We start from the raw sequence: 21,556 nt of genomic DNA, 5'->3' as shown, positions 1-21,556 counted from the left end.
ATCATATCAAAATGTTGCTGATCAGAATAGGTCCATTCCAAGAATGGCGCTAGATCATAGTCACTCCTCAATTTTCCGAAGTAGCATTCAGCCAAGTCATGCTTGAGCAATATATTCTTCTGAGGTGTAAAAGGAAAACAAAGAAAAGTTGCATGTTCTGATTGCTCCTCTACAGGCGTTCTCCTCCTAGAGCCAGGCAATTGCTCTGGAAAGGTTGGCGAGGATTCTGTCAAGTGGGGGGGGGTTAAAAGTTATAAAACACCTAAAATCAGCGATAGACAATTGTATACTGCAGGCAGATTTCGGGTGCAGCTAATAAAATGGACAGACTACCTGTACTTTAGTTCAACAGGCTTTTATTGGAAATATATTAAACATACACAATTGTATCATAATGTGTAATAAACATCTCGTGTGTTTTGATGCAGCCCTTCTGATACAGCAGGAAGCGCCTCTGATGATACTGACAGTGCTAATACATCTGAAACGATACATAATCTGAAGAATGCTGGGCAATGACAGTGGGTTGTAAAGAGCCTCCCAGACCAGAGCGCGCAGGGCTGGCAATACAATAGTTGTAATTTTGGCACAGTGTTCCTGTTTTCACGCCTTCTTTTTAATTTGACAAACCTAACATTGAAATGATTGCATTTACAGTTCCAGTACTATTATTTAGATAATTCAATTGTCACAATCTTAATTTGCATAGGATTTAAAGTTAAACCGGCTAAGCAAATACCATAAACAGAGTATGCCACACACATTGGACTATAGTTAAGTTGTGATGTCAATCAATGGGGAGCAGATATGAGAACAAGCGCAGAAGAAATTTCAGCATATCTAAGAAACGTTTAGCACCCGACCTCGGAGGCAAGACCTACCCATGTCAAACGTGCCCTATGAGAACTGAGTTTACATAAGCAGACATGCGCACCTATATGAGAGGTTAGCTAATAAGAGCACAGAGAGATCCATGAAACTAGGAGTATACCAAAACAATTTCAGAAAGCTTCTCTAGATATGGAACGCTCACCAAAACAGTAAAGCGAGGCCCACACAACGGAGCCCTAAGTAAAGAAGCACAAAGAATGGGCCATGGACATAGGACACCTGTCAACACATGCAAACAAAGGCCCAGCTTAAACATACAGCCACATGCCAACCGACATGAGACAGCGGCCAACATGAGCACAGAGACCCCATAGAGAATGTGCATCTGAAAAAATGAAGAACATAGATGAGCTCACAAGATGGAACATTAGCAAACATAGCCAGGGAGGAGAAGACAGAAAAAGGTACTTCTGACACAAGAATACATTGAGACTAATGAAGAAGGGCACCCAACTAATACAAGATAAGAAATGACTCAAGATAGGACCTTATCAGGAGCAAAGAGAGGTCCACGTATATGAGAATCAGCCAGCATGAGCAGAATAAAGAATCACCAGCTACGTAGGCAAAGGCAAGCTCAAAGAGATGAGGCCCTGGCCAACATAGAAGCCAAATGTTCCCAGCGATCCAAGTCCAACAAACAGAAAAGAGAGATCGTACCAGTTGGACATCATCAAATATGAGAAGAGAACTTTTTCAGATTGACAGTCCTCGTGTTGACATGAGAAGAAAAGGCCCAATGCTATGGAACCTCTTACAACATGAGCAAAGAGACCTACATAGAGAGGACCCTGGTCAATGTGAACACAGGCTCACAGAGAAAATAAATCATAGAGATAGAGCATAAAGACACCATAAAGATGGGAGGCTAGCCACCACAAGCAGATATGACCAAAATGGGACTCCAGTCAAAAGAAGAGGATATGCACTCGCACACATGGCACTACCCATAACATGAGCAAAGGCACCTGCTAAAATGAGATCCAGGTTCACTGAGTATACAAGTCCATGTTGACAGCCAACAAGAGCTGCCATCAACCAGCATAATTAGACATACCCACAGAGATGGGAGCCTAGCAAGAATGAACGGACAGCCAACAAGAGCTGCCATCAACCAGCATAATTAGACATAGCCACAGAGATGGGAGCCTAGCAAGAATGAACAAAGAGAAGACCAAAATAGATGGCAACACAGGTAACATAAGCAGATAGGTTTTTAACACAATGTCCATTACCACGCAGGAAAGGTAGATAGGACTTCTGGGGAAGGAAGTCTCTCAGCATGACCACAGGCATTAACAAGAGTAGAAAAAAATGAAAAAACACAGGGTACATAAAGCCATCTGTTAGAATCCCCAGAGCCTTGGGACGAAAGAGCCTTGACGTGAAAGACACTGCCCAAATCAATAGGGCAAGATGATCTAGAAGAGATGCAAACCCAATTAACATATCCTACCAATATTTATAAGGAACAAAGTCCCAATTTAGAAGCAAATAAATTAGTTCAAGGGCAACGCAGCAGCCAAATCAAGCTGAGCTATCACTCCAGTTGACTGGATCTAATAGGGCTCCGGCCAGTAGTCACTGAGATGTGGCACTAACATACATAGATAATCAGCATTTGCAGAGAAACATCCATAAACCATGAGCTGGCTTTCATACCCGGATGACACCATCATTATACAGCATACTCCAATTGGCTTACAACACAGATTATGTGCATTACAACTATTATTTGCAATTAATAACCTAAGAATAAATCTTAAAGAAAACAAGATCATGATTATTAAATCAGATCAGGCAGAAATTAAGACCATGGCTTTGTATGGAAAACTGACTACTCCCCTCTGGAAAATTTAAAGACTTACATCTATCTAGGTATCCCAACATAGGATTCCCGCAGTGTTACTTCGATAGCCCATGATATTAGTGCAAAGATACAAAAACAAATGTAGAGCGCAATCAAGGCTTTTGTATCAAAAGTTGATGGCTACTCAGCTGAAGGTTTGTTAAACATTTACAAGGCCAGTATTGTTCCTAGTGTGTAATATGGACTAGAGGTGTTCCACAGTAAGGAAGTCCACTGGTTAAAAATGTTAGATGGAAATGATGGCGCTCAGCTTTGGGACTCTTGAAAACAAATCCAAATGAGGCTATTTGTAGAGAACTCAGTCTGACTTCTTTAAACACTGGACGGAAAATTGCCTGAAGCGGTTTTTAAGAGAATAATCACATATCGCTTTCGAAGTGGACGGGAGCGGTGCTCCTCTTCTTTAAAACAAAAAGTATTACTGTTCCTATACTTTAATTTTTAAAAAGAAACCATTACGGAATGGTTTACTTTTAAAATAAAAGTGTACAAAGAAGTTTAAACTTGCACTTCAGTGCACTTCACTGAACATTCCCTTTAAAAACAGGTGTTTTTTTTTTATTATTATGCGCGGGGCGTGGCAGTGGGGTTTGTAGGGAGCGGGGGCAGGCCAGCAGGGAACATAGTTCCACTACTTCTTTTTGCACACTTCGACCACTAATCGCTTTATGCAAACCTCTCGGATATTTTCAAGGGAAATCCAAACGGTTGTGTGCTTAATGAATGGTTGAATGATGTAAATGTTTTTCATGATGAAATTCGTTTTAAATTATGTCTTCCTATAAATAGAAGCATGGCCCGTAAAGAGATCAAACAAAAGGCAGCTGAATTAGTTAGAAGCAACAGGGTATCTTATCTATCCCACAAATCATCTTATCAGGAATATGTGTTGTAAAGTTCCGAAGGATGATCCCTTCACGTATATTAACAGGTCAAGGAAATCAGATGTTTCCTTATGTGGTTACGTTTCAACCAACGCCCGACAAATGTGGGTCGTTGAGCATGGTCGAAGATTCAATATCACTTGAGAATTTGTAGGATAGGTTTCTCAGCAGTGGAAACATCACGCCATTTGTTAACATCTTGTCCTGTGTTAGAAGTGAAATATAAGAAGGAATACAGGAAATGTGTGAACAAGCTAGAAAACATAGTGGGAGACCAATTCTGGGCTACTATATTCTTTGGGGAGAGATCTATCCTTAATGCTGCTGTGTTTCATATTTGCATAATACTGGAAAACATATCTTAATAAGAATATATGTGATGGTAATTAATTTTGATTATAGATCGTTTTTTATTGATTCTTTTATGAATATGTAATTGTATAATGTCCTTCTAACGTTCTTTTAATGTTGTGTAAAGAATTGTTTATGGTGAAAATGTTTTTTTAACCAAATCACCTAAATACATTTAAAAAAAAGCCATGTGCAAAGAAAGGATTCCTGGCAGAAAAGAATGTCAACAAAACTTGGGCAGAGATCCTGCCTCCACTGCATGACGGTCCTAATAACACATGCAACATGTCCTAATAAGTTGAAAGCTATATAACACAAGCACATACACATTTTCCCAGTGAATTTAAGTGCACACAGAACTGTGGGTGGAAACAGATAAAGCACCAAAGATCCAAAGTCAGTGCAACTGCAAAACCAGTTTCATTTTTCAGACACTATTTACAGAAAATTGATTCCTTACCCCAGAAATCCATTAAGTAAACTGCTACACCCATACTCCCAGCACCACAAATAGTAAAATAACCTGAGTTTTGGCAACTTTGGAAACTGGAGCAGAGTATTCAACATGTCATATTCTCCTACTGCTCAGACCAGAGAACACGCAGAACACCACAGTACAATGGAGCCATATAGAGATCTTCTCGACAGAGACAATCAGAATATTTACATAGCTTCAAGTTGTTTTAAAGAAAAAACGTTTTCGCAGGAAATTGAAGTATCCTGGCATTTGCTTGCAGATTCCTTTTGTGGCCACTTCATTTGACACCTGAACAAGATAAAACACACACTTATTTTGGACAAGGAAACACTTTTGGGATATATCACTTTTAAAATGAATGTTTGTCGATACGTGCGGGAGCAAGAAAGTAGCAGACCTGCTCAGAGCATATTGAATCACTCAACTTCCCAAGAACAACTTGTGCTCCCTATATACTGTAAAGCTCATTTTAAACAATTATTATGTCTTAATGCACTCTGTGACCAGACCAGAATTTGGTGTCTTGCTGAACCATACCTCCGGAGCATGTCAGATCACTTTTGAATTCAAATCAAATAACAGGTTATCTAGGTTGATGCACTTACGCCCCAAATACATTATACATTTTGAAATGAATATAATTTCAATCTTCATTGAAATGCTTCACAACCTAATGCACTTTGATGAAGTCTCCTGTCTGGTTCTGGGGACCACCATGGCAGTGAATTAGGGAGCAATATGCGTCACCCTGAGACAGGGGATGTTGGGCGAGGGAGCAGTATACAGAGGATCCCCTGGTTGCTTTGCTGTGGTTTCTGGCAAATGGCAGGGGATAGTCACATTGCTTCACTTCAAGCTAGTACCAGTAGCCCGGCTCCTCTTTGCATCACATGCTGGTCAGAGAGAACCAGCCCTAAAAACTTAACCCTAAAGTCTGAACACTACACTCCTCTACAAGATGAAGAAAAGGTCTGCTTTCCCAAATTAACAAAATCCCAGGCTCTCCCTAGACATCCAAATCTCTTGTTTTAAAAAAGAAACTAGCTCCTTTTTAGACTATGGGTCTCATTACGAGTGTGGCGGCCCGGAAACTAGAGTGCCGGTAGGCTCATCAGCACCCTTGTTTCCGGACATCACACTACGAGTCTGCCTTCCGGGGCCGCTGCGCACAACAAATCTGACCTTGACAGGCGCAGCGGCCCCGACAGACAGAGTTGCCATGGAAGCACTGACACCGTTAGCAACAGTGCCGGTGCTTAAGAGTCCCCGTTCCCATGGAGTACTATGGAATTCCAAAGTAACGGGTACTTACAAAACCTGCCGCCTGACTTCCCGCTCCGCCGCGACTTGTAATGTCCCAATGGCACCGAGAAGTCAGGTGGCGGATCCGGTGTTACGGGGTCGGCTGCAACCCACTGGTTGCACCAGCGAGTTAACGCCAACCTCGTAATGAGGCCCTATGTCTGCAAGACTGGCAAAGAAAGCAATTCCGTCTCTATCAGTACTAATTTACTCTACAAAGCACAGTAGGTGTGCTCTGGGATCTGCAGGACTTGTGCTGAATGCCACAGCTCTGTGCACACCATAAGTCAGACCTGTGGCCTTCCAAGCGCAGAAGAATTGACTCAGAGGACAGAGCAACCATCTCGTTGTTCACTGACCAGTGCCTCTCTCACGCGGTAAACTGTCATGTTCCACACTCGCCCAGTATAACAAATTCTTCAAAAATGTAAAGAAAACGTACCCCACAGAATCACAGTCCTTAAGCCACACACCAAACACACCTCAGTAAAGGGAATATCACTATGAGTCATAAGTGCGAGTTTCAAATCCAAGATTGCAGTCAGGCTACATGGATGCTCAGTTCAAACCCCTGAGCCTCAGGAAGCCCCAGGTGAACGAGGAGGATAGCCATGACATACCTCCTTCACTTACAGCTCACAGGAGCAGACCCTTACTGAAAAGTTAACCCAGAGGGAGGGGAGAGCCCAGTACAAAGCTGGTCAACCTCAATTGAGTGGTGTGGAATTCAGGAACAAGAGGCTTATTTTTTGGAGAAGGGTAGATGTTGGAGAGAGGTGGAAAAAGTTAAACTTGGAGCAACACAATAGGTTGGGGAGTGGCAGAGAGGTGGCAGCAAAGAGGTGGAGGAGGTGATAACATTACGAGGGGAGAGTGATCAGAAGGAAATAGTTGTAGTCAGAGAGATCAGGGGAAGTGATAACATCATGAGTATTTAGTTCACAGGAGGTGGTACAGGAGAAAAGAGCCAGTAGGAGGTGGTAAGATTAGAAGTGGACAAGTGGCAGAAAGAAAAAAGTGGCAACATCAACCAAGAGGGTGAATAGTAAGAGGTGGTAATATGCAGAGAGGCACAGAAGGAGGTGGTGACATCATAATAAGAGTTGTGGCACAAGTAAGAGTTGGAAATATCGGGAGGGGAGAGTGGACAGAAGGAGATGGCAACATCAGGAGTCACAGCATCGAGGAGGAGGTGGCAGTGACAAGATCAAGTAAAATGTGATAAAATCAAGACACAATGTGGCCATTGTAAAGAAGACCAAAGCAGAGGTACTAACATCTGAAGGAGAGAACTGGCAAGAGGTGGTGGGAAGGAAAAGTTGAAGGATACAGCAGAGAAGGAGACAAGAGAAGTGGAGGTCGTGAGGTTAGACACAAGGGAGTTCCCGGGGGAGAATGAAGTGACCATGTCAAGGGCCAAATCATAGAGAGGAGAAAGTAGAAGACTGGAGAAAAGTGGAGGAGGTAGAATGCAGTGACAAGGAACAGTCCGAAAGTGCTATTGAACCAGCCACACAAATGAAGAAAATGCCAAAAACCAGGTCTCAAGTAGTGAAAATAAGAAGGTTTCAGCGGGCCAGGTCGCCCTAGTCAGCAATGGTCTGTGGGTGCAAGAACGAGACATAGACCAGTAGGTTACTGTCAGATTAGAGAGGTATAAGGGCAGGAATTCTAGAATACATTTGGCATGGGTTTGTGATCCCTCTCTATCTCTCTTTTCCAGCAATGACAGCAGGCCAGTCTACTGGAAGAACCCGTTGTGATTAAGTCGTGGAGTAATGGACCTTAGAAGCCAGCATCTAGAGCAAAGTCAAGAAGAGGGACTGAAACTCACATAAGCCTTCAAGGCAAGAGGAATGAGGTGAGGCAATGTCCTTTCCAGGTGAATGGTAGAGACTCAGACATTGACTCAGAGGCTAGACGTGTCACAAACCCTGAGATCAGGTATCTTGGCACAAGAACCCAGTAACAATGTCAGAGTTTGAGTGGAGTGAAGAAGAGCAGGCAGAGGAGCTAGCTCACAGCTTTAAAGAGGTACTGGGTAATTCGCTGGTGGAGGCTGTGGCTCAAGGGGTGAAACCTCTACAAGACAGGCTCACCACAATAGAAACATTCCTGAGTAAAAGGGAAAAGAGCACCAAAGAAAACACATCTTTCACAGCTTTCTGAACCTCCTCCTGCATTCGCCTGTACCTCTGTACCCGGCCCCCTACTGTATTGTACCCCGATTCTTGTATTCATGTATGTATGAACCATACCTGATCTTCCAACTATGCAATGTATGTATGTACCTTAGCGTATCCCCCTATTATGTAACTATGCAATGTATGTACATTAGCTTACTCCCCCCTATTATGTAACTAAGATTTAAGTATCCTTTGTACTCTGTTGCGCCCAGTTACCTAAGGGTTCGGTGCGCCTCTTCTGACCCGACTCCCCGCAACCCCATGGGTCAATGATACGGGTGGACAAGTGTTAGGCAGAAACCTATGCAGTTCCCTTTGAGAACACTGCAAAAGATTTAGGACTACAGGTGTTTGGCAGTAAACCCACTTGGTAGCAGTCTGTACCACCCAGATTTTCCTGGTAGCTGTGGCTGAGCAGTCAGACTTCCCTCAAGAAGAGTTAGGCAGTATGCAAAGTATACACAATAGGCACTTAGACACAATAATACAAGCAAACACTGACCAGAGCTTTGGTATCAAAGTATATAATTATTTATTTAAAAACACACTGTTTGAAACACTCCAGCACTCTTATTGTAAAACACTCTAAACACAGTTACTATTATAATACATACAACCCTTATACCTTATCAGATAAGTCTTAGTTAACACCACTTATTTTCATACAGAGGTGAGTGCTTAACTATAGATGGCACTCCAACAAGTTCATGAAGAAGGGAGGGAAAAAGACAGAATATGAGAAGGTACACCACTCTAAGCTTTAGGAACACTATTAGCAAGGCCGAAGAGCAAAAGTCACTTGTGAGCCAAAGTCCATAGGCCGGGCCCACTCTTGGAGAGAGCAGAGCACAAATGCGCCCAAGGTCACACAGTTACACTAGGCTTAGAAAGTCTTGCAGAGAGTTCGAAAAGAGTTTAGAGAGGCTCAGAAAAGTTTAGCCAGGGTGTCCCAGGCTAACCCAGGTTCGAAAGCCGGGGGCTAAATCTACCCCGTACAGTCGGTGGCAAGGGAAGCCAGGCGGGACACGGTACCTTAAGTGCGAAGGATCCTCCACCGGTGGCAGTTGTTCCTGGCAGCGGGTGCAAGTCTCGTCGTCGCCCAGGGGAAGAGAAGATCTCGACTTGGAGGAAAGATGAAGGTCGTTGCACTGCCAGGGAAGAAACCAGCCGCGGAGTCTTCCGGTTAAAGGTATTACCCTTTAATTCGCGGTTGTGGTAAAACATGGTATCCCGGTTGCCGGGGTGCTTGGCACAGGCAAGGCGCCCACGAGATACGTCGGGAAGGCGAAAAGACGGTGAAACTGGTTATCCCCACCAGTCAAAGGAAGAAGACTCTCCGGCGGGAGAGCTCTGTCGTTGGGAAAAGTGGTGAGACGGTCCAGCAGGGCTCCACCGGTGGTATCGTCGTGGCAGGTCGGCTCAGCTTCTCCCTCGTCGGATTCTTAGGTCCTGTGGTGACTTCTGAAGTTCCAGTCCCCAAAGCCCTGCTCTGGCTCACCACGTGGGCCAATCAGGACAGAGTGCGACTTGAGTTGCCTATGCAACTCAGTCCAGGGTGCCTAAATCCCCCTCCACCCCTCCTAAGTACCCCAGACAGAATGGCACCACTTTGGAGGGCTTCTGTGGAGAAGCCCGCCAAAAAAGTGGAACAAAGGGCTCGACTTGGGTTGGAGTCACAGAAGAGACATTTTAGAACCGGGTTTTGGCAAAAAATACCAACCGCAGAATTAATATTAATTAAATAAACTGGCGGTATGGTCGAGGCTATCGTAATTAAATAAATAAAGATAGTAGCCTCGAACAATGGGAAAATCCCATAGAGAAATATTTGCGGTTGAATATAAAAAGTAGTATCCACTGCCACCAGCCAAAACTCGATCAGGGGGGACGGAGACGTGCCCCCTCGACTAACAGACCCCGGGGCAATCAAATTGCCCCAGCCAGTATGTCCACAATATGATGGTTTGTACTGGTTCTGTTCAGAATTTAAGACTAGTAAAGTCAATGGTGACTTTACAGACCCTGGGAGACAGTAGTCAGTCCCAGGGTATGGAGTCTATACTGGGGAGTCACTATGACACCCCTGTGTTACTGCACTGAGGGTGCTGTGTAACACACATCACAAAAACACATGAAGCCCTATGGAGTAAAAGGCCCATTAAACACATCTACAGTCAAAGAAACACATACTCAGATCAATCAAAGAGTGAGTGTAAAAGAGTCTCACTCTTGGCAGGAGAAAAAAATAAACCCCCAAAATCCAGATAAGCTGCTGGGGGACTCACTAGGTTAGGAAATTCAGCCTAAACAGAGAATTCTCCCTAACAACAAGGCCCCAGAGCTTGCCAATGCCTTTCAATAAACTCAAGGAGCCATTCCTACACAAGTCGGCAGTGCCAGAACCTCACGACCCCCGACCCAGGTGAGGACAATACAATATGGGAAATGACAAAGAGGACTTAGAGGAAGATCCTCTAGAAACCCCACACTCCTCGCAAAAGGAAGAGGAGGGAACAGAGAAAAGGGGCCTAGAACCCACCAGAACCAAAAGACTTAGAAAAGAAAAACACTTAGAAAGTAATGAAGAGATCTCGGACATGTTTGAGCCCGAGAACATAAGAAACCCCAGAACGTCAGACTGGCAGCCATCCCCTCGGTGACTAAGTACATGATACAAAGGCTAAGAAAAGCACTCGAGAAAGGTGAGGCAGCGTATTAGGGCGGAATCCCTGAGGCCCGAATTACTAGCGAAAGTGGCAGAAGCCCCGAGCTAGACCCCAAAATGCTAGCCTTTGTATCCAAAACGTCGAGAGACCCTCGAAAAGGAATTGACAGGTTATGGAAGAGCTGTCAGGAGAAAGTGCTAGACATAGCAGGACCACTAGCCAAATTCATGGATCTGGCGGAGAGGGCCAGAGACACCGGAGAAGAAGTAGATCCGGAGACCCAGAAAATTGAGCACAGAGAGCAGTATGCCCCTTAGGTAACACAAACTGCACCATCTCCTCCGAGAGAATATGGAGACTATTATTAAAAATAGACTCCAAGCTAGGAGACCTACCCTCATACGAGGTAGGCGAATCGTCACAAGGACTCCTCTTCGGAGAGACCTTCGGGAAGGAGAGGGGGAGATTTGTGGGCACATACACCTCCCTAGAAAAAGCCCAGGCTTCAATCAGTAAAATATTTCCCAGCAAGGTTTTCACAGGGACCGGTCGCTATCGAGGCCGAGCGACCGATCGCTATCAAGGCACGAGGAGGCCTCAAAAAGACAGAGCCCACTATTGGGAGAATTAACAGCAAGGTTCCTTGTTCCCTACCAGGGGATGATTCCCGAGAGGTTGCCAAGGCCTAGGACCAGGAAGAGGACAGAACTTCCCTGCAGGTGAGCCACACAACATACCCACCAGCACCAGAGGAAATGAAACTTCTGGCAGAACTGGCACGCACTTTCCAGCGACACCTGGGTGGTACAGACAGCCAAAGGGTTCATCCTAGACTTCACGCAAGAACCACACCAAAAGCACCCCCATCCCCCGTACGCATAGCCCAAGCGGAGGGAGAGAGCTTACACAGCAAACTCCTCCTTGTTTAGAAACAAACCATCAAAACCATGCAGAACAGTGCCAAAATTCATAAGAAATATGTTCCTGGTCCGCAGGAAAGAGAAAGTGAGGCCAGTGATAAACTTGAAAGAGCTAAACAGCTGGGTGAGTTACTGCCACTTCAAAATGGAAGGGATCCATCAGCTGAAGGACACCTTAAGACAAGGCGACTGTCTTACAAGGATCGATCACAAAGACGCGTACCTCACAGTGCCCGTCCAAGAGCAGTACCAACCCTTTCTAGCAATCGCCTGGGACGAATGACACTGGCAATTTACGATGCCTTTCGGCCTAGCATGGGCCTTTACGAAACTCATGAGGCCAGTAGCGGCACTGATCAGAGAGAAAGGGATTTGGATGATCATCTACCTGGATGACATACTGTTACTGGCAGACAACAAAGAGACTCTCCGATATCAGACAGAATGGGTACGGAAACTAGTCTCTTCGCTAGGATTCCTAGTGAACCGAGAGAAATACGACACCATCCCGTCGAAGAGGATAGACTTCCTCGGATTCGTGGTGGACACCAAATTAGCGACTCTGGAATTACCAGCCAGAAAAGTAAGAGACATCAAGAGAGATAAGGGTATGCCTCGACAGAGAAATTGGGTCCCTCAGGACGCCAGAGAGGAAAGTAGGACATTTAGCATCATCCTTTCAAGCTATATTTCCAGGACCCTTAAACTACACCTGGCCCTGCAGAGGTTAAAGATAAGACAATTACAAGGACTGAAATATCATCAAGCAGTACCTTTAGATCTAGAAGCCAGGACAGAATTAAGATTGTGGCTCCAGAATATGGACGCCTGGAACGGGAAAGCCATATTTGGCGACTGCACCGATCTAGGATACAATCAGATGCCAGCGGCGCAGACTGGGGAATCTGGTGCGGGACGGTGGAGATCGGGGGGAAATGGAGCTCAGTAGAGCTCCAGCTGCATATAAATGGCCTAGAGCTGTTGGCAGGATCCTTCGCAATCCAGGCCTTCGCGAAGAACAAAGTAAACTCATGTATTCTGTTGAAGATGGACAACATCTCAGCAGTTAGATATATCAATCATCTAGGAGGCACAAAATCCAGACTCCTAGCAGAATTAGCCAAAGACGTCGAGCACTACTGCCTCCAATCGGGGACCTCAGTGACAGCAGATTATCTCCCAGGAACACTCAACGTGGCAGCGGACTGGAACTCCCGGGTACCTGTCAGATTCTAGCGATTGGAAGCTGGATGTGGGGACATTCCGTCAGATAGAACAGCTGTGGGGCCCAGTGCACACAGATCTGTTCACGTCTAGAATGAACACTCAGAAGAGCAGCTACTTCAGCTGCAGGTTAGATCTGACAGAGAAATGAGCAGACGCCTTCCTACAAGACTGGAGCGAGAAATTGCATTACGCCTTTCTCCCATTTATGATGCTGAGCAGAGTATTAGCGAAAGCATGCAGGGAAGGAGCGAATCTGATTCTGATAGCGCCCGTATGAAAATCACAAGTTGGGTTCCCAGCGCTCATGGAGCTGCTGACCGATTACCCAAGAATCCTACCAGCAGACGAACACCTACTCACAGACCCAGTTGGGTCATTTCATCCTCTGAGAGTGATAGGGACTCTCCCATTAATGGCATGCAGGATAGCAGGCAACACTGGGCCCTATGCGGTATTTTGGAGCAAGCTACGCAGCTCATCGCAGAATCATAGGCACCCTCCACACAGCGGAGCTACGACGCAGCTTGGGGCAGATGTTCACAGTGGTGCAGAAGGATAAATCTGCATCCCGTTTCTGACCCTGTAGTAGAGATCCTAAATTTCCTAGCAGAACTGTTGCAGGACGGGAAAGCATGCCAGACAATAGGAGTGTATAGATTCACTAACCCTGCAGGGCATCTACCCGTGAATGGAATGCCTGTAGGGAAGAGCGAAGTGGTAGTGAGACTCATAAAGAGTCCATTTTAGAAAGCAACCAAAACCAAAATACACCCACCTATGTGATCTGACAGTAGTACTGAAGCTACTCGATAGCTGGTCAGCAAACAGATACCTATTTTTGAAACAGTTATTAGGCAAGCTAGCCATGCTCTTATGCCTAGACACCTGAAAGAGAGTAGCAGATGTATGGGCCCTTGACATAAATAGGAAAACCTTCGGACCACAGGGTCTTACCTTCAGCCTCGTCAGGAGGCCAAAGACAGGGTCTACATCGGTTTCATATCCCTATTTATACGAGCACCCTAAATGGTGCGTAGCAGCATGCATAAGGGAGTATGAAAATAAAATGGCAGAATTGCGCCCGGCTGGGGAAACTAAATTGCTAATAGGAAGGATAAAACCGTACAAAGTGGTAGCAACAGCCACCATAGCTAGATGGGTGCAACCAGCATGGATAGACCTAACTAAGTTTGGGGCACATTCAGTGAGAGGGGCCATGGCCTCCAAAGCTTTAGCAAAAGGTGCAACGCTACAGGATATTTTGCAAGCAGCAGACTGGGCGAACGGTAGCACTTTCAAGGCCTTTTACTTTAAGCTCATCCAGTCAGTGAGAGTAATGGGAAGTTTTGAACAAGCATAATGCTTGCCTCCGGTCTTGACATAGAATTAAGATTACCCCTGCTAATTGCGCAGGGAGTATTGATTCTATTAAAGACAAGGAGGCGAGCATTACTATCCCACCCGAAGCAAGCACTGTAATTGACATGTGTAACGAAATATCGATCTTTGTTCCTATACAAATAGGGCAGTGCATTCTCCACCCTAAAGCATGTCTTTCTGTTCCGATAGGATAAGACCAGAAGAACAGTTGAGTCGAAAGGACAAGAGGAACTAGTTTAAAGTGTCGGCAGTTCAGCCAGAACAGAGAGAGGAGCAGTTACAGGACAGCCTGGAAGTTCACAGACAGATCCCAGAGTTTTGGTTGAGTCGAGATTCTTCCAGTTATAGGCCGGAGTGCAGTTCAGAGCATTCAAGAAGAGGTGGAGCAAAGGAAGAGGAAGGACTAGGAACAGAGGACAGGAAATTAGATGGACTACACAAAGAACTGTGTTGAGGGAAGCTTTTGGAAGGGATGAATGTGTGGAGGAAGTCATAAGTGTCAAGTGAAATTCAGAAAAAGCAAGATCAATGTGGAAGACATATGAATAGGGCAGAGAGACGTGAGAGAGGAGAGATTGTCACATTAAGGTAAGAGGTAACAGAGTCCTAAATGTATTTTCGCTAGGTCATCAAAGAGGGGATAAGGGTAGAGGAGGAGTAGAGGCTGAAGTAACATAGCTATAGTGAAGAATAGACTTATTAGAGGGAGAGGGGTCAATAGAGGTGTCAGAGGAGAAGAGCGAGTTGGAGAGAAAGACAAGGTGAAGAGAGTTCCACCAGAGTGGGTAAGCTGGTAGGATTAGTTAAATTCAAGGCAGGAGGCTGCAAAAGACTTGGGAATGTTAAACTCCCCTAACATGACAATGGGGATTTCGGTGGGAAGTGGCGCAAGGAGAAGGTTCATGTCAGGAAAGAAGTTGTTGAAGACCAGGGAGTTGATAGAGAGCCAGAAGAGTGAGATGAGTAGGAAGTGTGATGAATCAGAGGATGTCATCACTGCTTTCCCTGGGGTAGCCTCGTCCCACGTGGCCAGGGGGCGGAAGCCGCTACCTGATCCTGACCCTGTGGGTGGCTATATGAGGGAGAATGACCTGGGGAGAGGGGATCCTCAGGGAGGAAGGATGATATCAATGGAGGAAGATACATACCCTCTATTCCCTTTTAAGGAAGTACCATCAATCCCCCATACCTTAACAGCATATTGTGACATTCTCCTTCAACCCGTTCCAGACTCAATTTAAACACTTCACAATGACACAGAAAAAGATTCTGGACACCACTTGGACGAGGAAGGGAGACAGAGTAATGAGGATCACAAAGACTGGCAAGCCCACAGAATGGTCTAGTCGCTGAAAACTCTTAGAGCAGCCCGGGTACTTTAAAGAGCATTTACAGAAGCTGGGAGAAAGAAGGAGTAAGGTGGGCTGCAGAAGCCAGAGGGCATGGCGTCTGACATGGTATGCAACCGGCATAAGAGGAGAGCTGCAGATGCTGAAGCTTGACACAGTGCGGGCTGATACTGGGTAGTTCGCAGGAGGCGAAGGCGCGGATGCAGAGGCAGAACCCACATACGGAACAGGACAAAGGACAGCGGCAAGCCCACCGGCACACAACCCAAAGCAGTAGAAACTGTGCCTGACAGGGAAAAGCAGGGTGGAGGCACAGCAGCTCGCAAGACGCTTGCCGAACCGGACCGCAGAGAGAAGGAACCAAGAAGCGCTGAGAGCACTCAAAGCAAACAGTAAGCCCAAGGATGTGAAACTGGTTACCGGTTTGCATAAACAAGTGTGCCGCTTTGTGAAAGTGAAGTGGAAGAAGTTCAACAAAACCATTGAAAAAGGCAATATATTAGTAACGTAAACTAGGGACAGGTTATTAAACCCACACCACAGGTGTCAGAGTAAGTAAACAAAGTGTCTCAAAGGAGGGTCCGAACCCCGGTATACAAAAGACCCAGAAATATGAATGTGAACTTTATAAGCCAAAATCTGTTAAGGCACCAATAAAACAGTATTGTGGCATGGATGAAAAGATAGGTGAATGCTTACAAGTAAATGTATAAAGAGTTGTGGTAGGAAAGAACACCAGGTGAAGGTAAATGCTTACAAGTAAATGTTGAAATGTCCTGGTAGGAAAGAACACCAGGTGAAGGTAAATGCTTACAAATAACTGTTGAAAAAAAGTCCTGGCAGCAGAGTATACCAGGTGAAGATAAATACTTACAAGTAAATGTATAGAAAGCCCTGGCTGGACCGTACACCAGGTGAAGATAAATACTTTTGAATAATTGCATAAAAGGCCTGGTAGGAATGCATACCAAGTGAAGACACGTGTTGGAAAGAGTATAGCAGTCCCATCCAAGAGTGTGTATAAATGATAAGAAACTCAAGGAGATTATCTGCCTTACAATCATGAACTGTGAGAAACTTAAGGAAGAGCCATACCTTTGAAATTCTTACAGATGGTAAAAAGGGTACCTAGGAGGATTCATGCCCTTAGGATGCTTAGATATATATTGGAGAAGAAGCGAAAGCTGGGAAAGGGAAACATTGTCCCTGAGAACTTAGAATATTGCCTATTTGGAACCTTTTTAGTTGGATCTGAAAACGTGAACAATTTTCAAGAGTTGAAAGGCAATGCCCCTTACATCTTAGAATCAGTTTCAGAGTATGAGGGGCAGAATAGGATTACTGACACAAGACATATTTTGTTGGACATCTTGACAAAGGACAGACATTTATTTATGGTCGAGGTAGGGGAAAAACCTTGTAGAGTAGGGATAGTGAGGCATTTTCCAACCCCTTTTTTTTCAATAAATAAAAGTTTATAGACACAAACTGAGTCCTCTGTGTCCCTGTCCCGTTCATGGCTCATCACAGGAGGAGTTGAACAGTGGAATATTTAAAAGAGGGTGCAGTGTGAGGATCTTACTGATCAGGAATCCCACTCCACCGTCCTTCCTAATGGGTCGGGTAGAGAGGAAGAAGGTAGGACAGTCAGTGTGGAGAGCCTCTAGTATGGCAGGGTCATGAGGAGACGTGAAAGTTGAGGGTTATAATAGTCGAAGTGATCAGTCATGAAGGAAGACTTGTTGCAACTACTGACACCAGAATAAGCTTAAAGGATTTTATTAAGCAAAAGTAGAACATTAGACGATTGCATAGAAAGGTGTTCAGGATGGCAGTAACAAAGCTTCTTGTGAAACATAGTCTTTAAACTCAGGATTATAAACGAAGGATAGCAAACACAAAGGCATTCAGAAAGTTCCAGACAGCAGGTTCCCCTATTAAGATCACTCTATTATTCACTCTTTATCACTTCTTTCGGCCTCTCCACCCTCTCTCAGGGTTTAGGGCTTCCTTGTTTTGCCAAGTGTCCCAAAATACCTCCCCTTCATTGGGGACTTCCTCCTCTCTGTTACTTATTCCCCTCTTTCTGGGAACAAGGGGCATACTCCCCTGTCTTTTACTGAAGGGGTATGGTGCCCTGCTCATCCTTCCATCCCCAGGGATATAGTGCCATGATTACTAGTCCGAACTTAGGGAGAAAGGGCCCTGTACACTCTCCCAGAGATAAAGCGCCCTGCTCACTCTCCCAGAGATAAAGCACCCTGCTCACCAGTCCGCACCTTTGGATATAATGCCATTCTCACTCTCACAGAGATTTAGTGCCCTGATCATTCTCGCTCTTCACTGTAGCACACCCCTGTTCTGATTTCAATGGGGTCTCTTCTTCTGCTGTGCATCCCCTTTTCTGGGGCCAAAGTCACTCTCTCTCCCTTTACTTCTTACTCCTCCCTTGTGTCCGAGTCTTTTTATTTGGTCCCAGGGGTTCTACTTTTCTCATTGAAGTCACCCCTCATCTGACATCAACTGGTCACCTCTTCCTCCCAGGAGCATAAATATCTTCTGCGGTTTGAGAGGGTGGTGGTGGCCACTCTTCTCCCCCTCACTGGAGCAGACTCCACATTTGGGGTTCAGGCAGGCCTTCTCTTGCTAACTGGAACACACCACTCTTATGGGGTTCAGGGAGCTTCTGTCCCCCTCACTGGAGCAGACTCCACTTTTGGGATTTGTGGGCCCTTCTCCACCTCACTGAAGCACAATGCTCTTCTAGGGTTTACGGGACGCCGCTCCCCCTTAATGGAGCAGACCTCACCTTTGGGGTAAAGGGCTCGATGGAGAACACCCCTCTTCTCGGGTTCCAGGACTACCCCTCACTGGAGCAAAACCCTCTTTCTGAGCCCTGTTCTGTGGCTCTCCTGCTCCCTCTGCAAGCTTTTCTCCTCAGCTCCCAGCCCAAAATACATGGGCTGTGTTTCTTAGCCTTTGAGATTTAGCCCCCAACGTTGTCCCATTGGCTGAGGCAAACTTTTAAATTGATTGGATAATTACCTCCCATTTCCAAGCCAGGGGAAGAAAGTCTTCAAAAGGCTTTCCGCCATCTTGGATCTCTTTCAGTAGATGCCATGTAAAGGAGCTGGTTGTTAGCTGCTCTGTTCCTGCCTTGCATCATGTTGAAAAGGCCATCGCAAAGGACAGGAACACCTCTAGTAGATTCCCACCTGTGAAAAATCGTTTTTCCCTTTGGAGAAAAGGAAGAAGCAGGGCTGCTGTGGGAGGGGATTTGCATAAATTAGGGGTTTTCCGTATGAGGAATAGCACCTGCCGCTAAGGGGTCTCCCTCAATGTGCTATTGTTTCCACATAGTGTATACTTCCCTGAATCCCTGAACGACACTCCAGAATCTGCTCTGGGTTTTGGATCTCTAAACATGATGCATCTAGGGATATGAAATCCTGAATACCAGGGTCTTTTAGGACCCAGAGGTTTCTGGTTAGTTGCTGCCTCATGGGATTTGCAAGTTGTTCAGGAATAGACCTGCCTATCTTACTACTCTCTCGCAGATCAGGTACTGGATGTGATATTTATATTGTGACTTTGTCACACCGGTTAATCACGAGACAGTTTACTAACCCAGTGGGTGGTTTTACTGCATGTTACACAGCTCATGTAATATATAAAACTTTGAAACTCGGCAAGCCTGTGTTTCCCTCCAACTTGGAAACAATAATAAATATTGCAAATGATAATTTAATTAAATGAGACAAAATGTAGAATTATATTTAAAATTCAAGAAATTCAAAACCCATTGTCAAAAAATATATTAATTTAACAGTCAAACACTGGAGCAGTAACATGCTCCATCGACGACAAGTGATGAGCTCAGCCATTCTCATGTAGATAGCACTCAAGCGGAACACAAGATCACACATTTCAGACTAGTCTTTGTGTTTTAACTGGAATCTGAACACATTTTAAAATAAGTGCACTCAATTAACAAATTTACAGGGGTACAATTTTAAGTTGTAAGCTACTAACCAGCCATAGAAAGTCACTTGCCACCATTATTGCACACATACACATATCCCACCATTTTGTACTCGCCAAGAGTCAATCATCACTAGCCAATGGCCAAATCAAGCTCAGCTGTATCCTCCTCTCTGCTGAGCGTGGAAATTGACTCTCAAACTACAAATGTGCTTTCTCAGCTGTTTCTCCTTTGGATGCGCGGTTGGGTGTGGAGTCGCAAATTGAGCCTTGATGAGGCGAGTGCATGATTTTACTTTTCACACTAGTGTCACTGCTTTGGTACTGGTGTTGCATGCCAACTCTAGATCTCTTGTCAACTCCCCTGTTAGCATCCATGAACATCCAACCTCTAGCTCGCAGGCATGAGCATATGCAAGGAGCAGAACAGCCACTACTTGACATTGCCGAGGATGAAACAAATTCTAAATGTTACTAGTTTGCAATCTCCCAAGTTGGTACAGTCCTCTCATCCATTTGGTCTATGTCCCTGCCTTTGTTGTTGTACTGCTAACAAGTGTTGGGCAGCGTTTTTGACATTGGTTTGGGTCCTGAGTGACAGTGGCCACACTGTTCTAGGTCCACGGTCACAAAAAGCATAATTATCATTTCTATCAGGGGGCAGGAATTCCTATCCCGCATGAATAGACAAAAAAGGCTGCATTGGGGTAGGGGTTTGAGGTGACAATGGCTCTCCAAGGAGCGGTTATATTTGAGGCTTGACATATTTTTCTAAAAGGCCTGTGTGGTGTGGTCTTGGTGTGGTCTTGTGGAACAAGTATGGGATTCTCTTCCCTAGCAATATGCATCTCCACAAGGGCTATACTCCCCTTTGCCTTTACCATATGGATTCTCTTGAGGGGATACTCTAGAACCCTAATTCTTACCCCAATTGTCCCCTGTTATGTGGTCCTTATACCATGCAAGGTCGGTCCATTCTTGTTGCATTGTGGCGTCCGTGTGGATTCAACAGATATGTAATTTTCTCAAGGGCGGAGATGGATTGGGGAATCCTGTAGGATCCAAAATCTACCTCCGCTAGGCACTGCATCATGGAGCGTGTGGTGGCACCCAGCACTTATGGTTTTCCCAGTCCCATTACCCAGTCTAAGATGGTCCCCTCAGTTCTATCACCCAGTTTAAGTCATGGGACTTTGTCACACCACTCACCAAAAGATCTGTTAGGGGAGCATCTCTACCCCTTCAGAGAATTAGATGCCATCTGTGGCTAAGGTCATCAAAAAAATTCCCCAAAAGAAGCTGTGCAGGCACAACCATAATTGAGGATCTGGGATGAAATCCGCCGCTCCTCATCCATACTGCCACAAACGTAGGACACAGATTATGCTGCACTCACTGAAGAAAGCTAATTCTGAGGTAGGCTTGTAGGACCAGGAGGACGCACAAGGGGATCAGACCCAGCAGTCGGATAACATTGCTAGGAGGACCAAGAACACAGTTGTCAACACAGACAGGATCTAATAGTTTCCAAAATTAAATCCTCTCCTGACGTGGAAAGGCCAAGATCGAACAGGCCCGATCTAATAAACTGGAATCACTGAGAAGGCATCTCGCAAGACCTCCTCAGATTTAAGGACAATCCTACACCAATGAGTAGTTTGCCAGTCCTGAAAAGATGGTCTGCTATCAACTTTGTGAAATCCCACAGTGTTAAAGTGATATTGAAGAGCAATGAGAGTGCCTCCTGTGGTAAGGCAGAACCAGGACATTGACAAGATGACATGTTTGATGAGTTTTTATACACACAAATACCTCTCTCTGTCCTTAATCATCTATGCCCTAGCCTAAGGAAAGAAATATGTAAAAACGTTGCTCGTCAGGATGTACAGAAACATACGATGTGTCCACCATCCAGAACATAACTTCCCCCAACTCTTATCCCTCTCACTAATATAGAAAAGAAATAACAATCAAACAAAACAAAGCAATGGCTTCTTGCCCCAAAGGTTAAGTGGTGGCTGGATTCTGACCCCTTATTCTGTCTCTGGCTTCGAAAAGGGCACCCTAGTCC

At 45.1% G+C, this 21,556-nt stretch overlaps 1 protein-coding gene across 2 annotated transcripts in view; it reads right to left on the bottom strand.

Annotated features, from left to right (window-relative positions):
• Window positions 1-339: 339 nt before the first annotated feature.
• Window positions 340-21,556, bottom strand: part of CASP9 (caspase 9) — a 653,184-nt gene continuing 631,967 nt past the window's right edge. For both annotated transcript variants that reach the window (XM_069610458.1, XM_069610459.1), the window contains one exon: window positions 340-4,762. In XM_069610458.1, coding sequence (XP_069466559.1) covers window positions 4,670-4,762 — 93 coding nt within the window. In that variant the 3' untranslated portion in view covers window positions 340-4,669. The remainder of the gene's footprint in view (window positions 4,763-21,556) is intronic.

Source organism: Ambystoma mexicanum, chromosome 8 (assembly GCF_040938575.1).
Source record: "Ambystoma mexicanum isolate Mex_15411 chromosome 8, UKY_AmexF1_1, whole genome shotgun sequence".
NCBI lineage: Eukaryota > Metazoa > Chordata > Amphibia > Caudata > Ambystomatidae > Ambystoma > Ambystoma mexicanum.
Note: the sequence above shows the minus strand (reverse complement) of the source record. Positions and strands in the feature narration are given on the sequence as shown.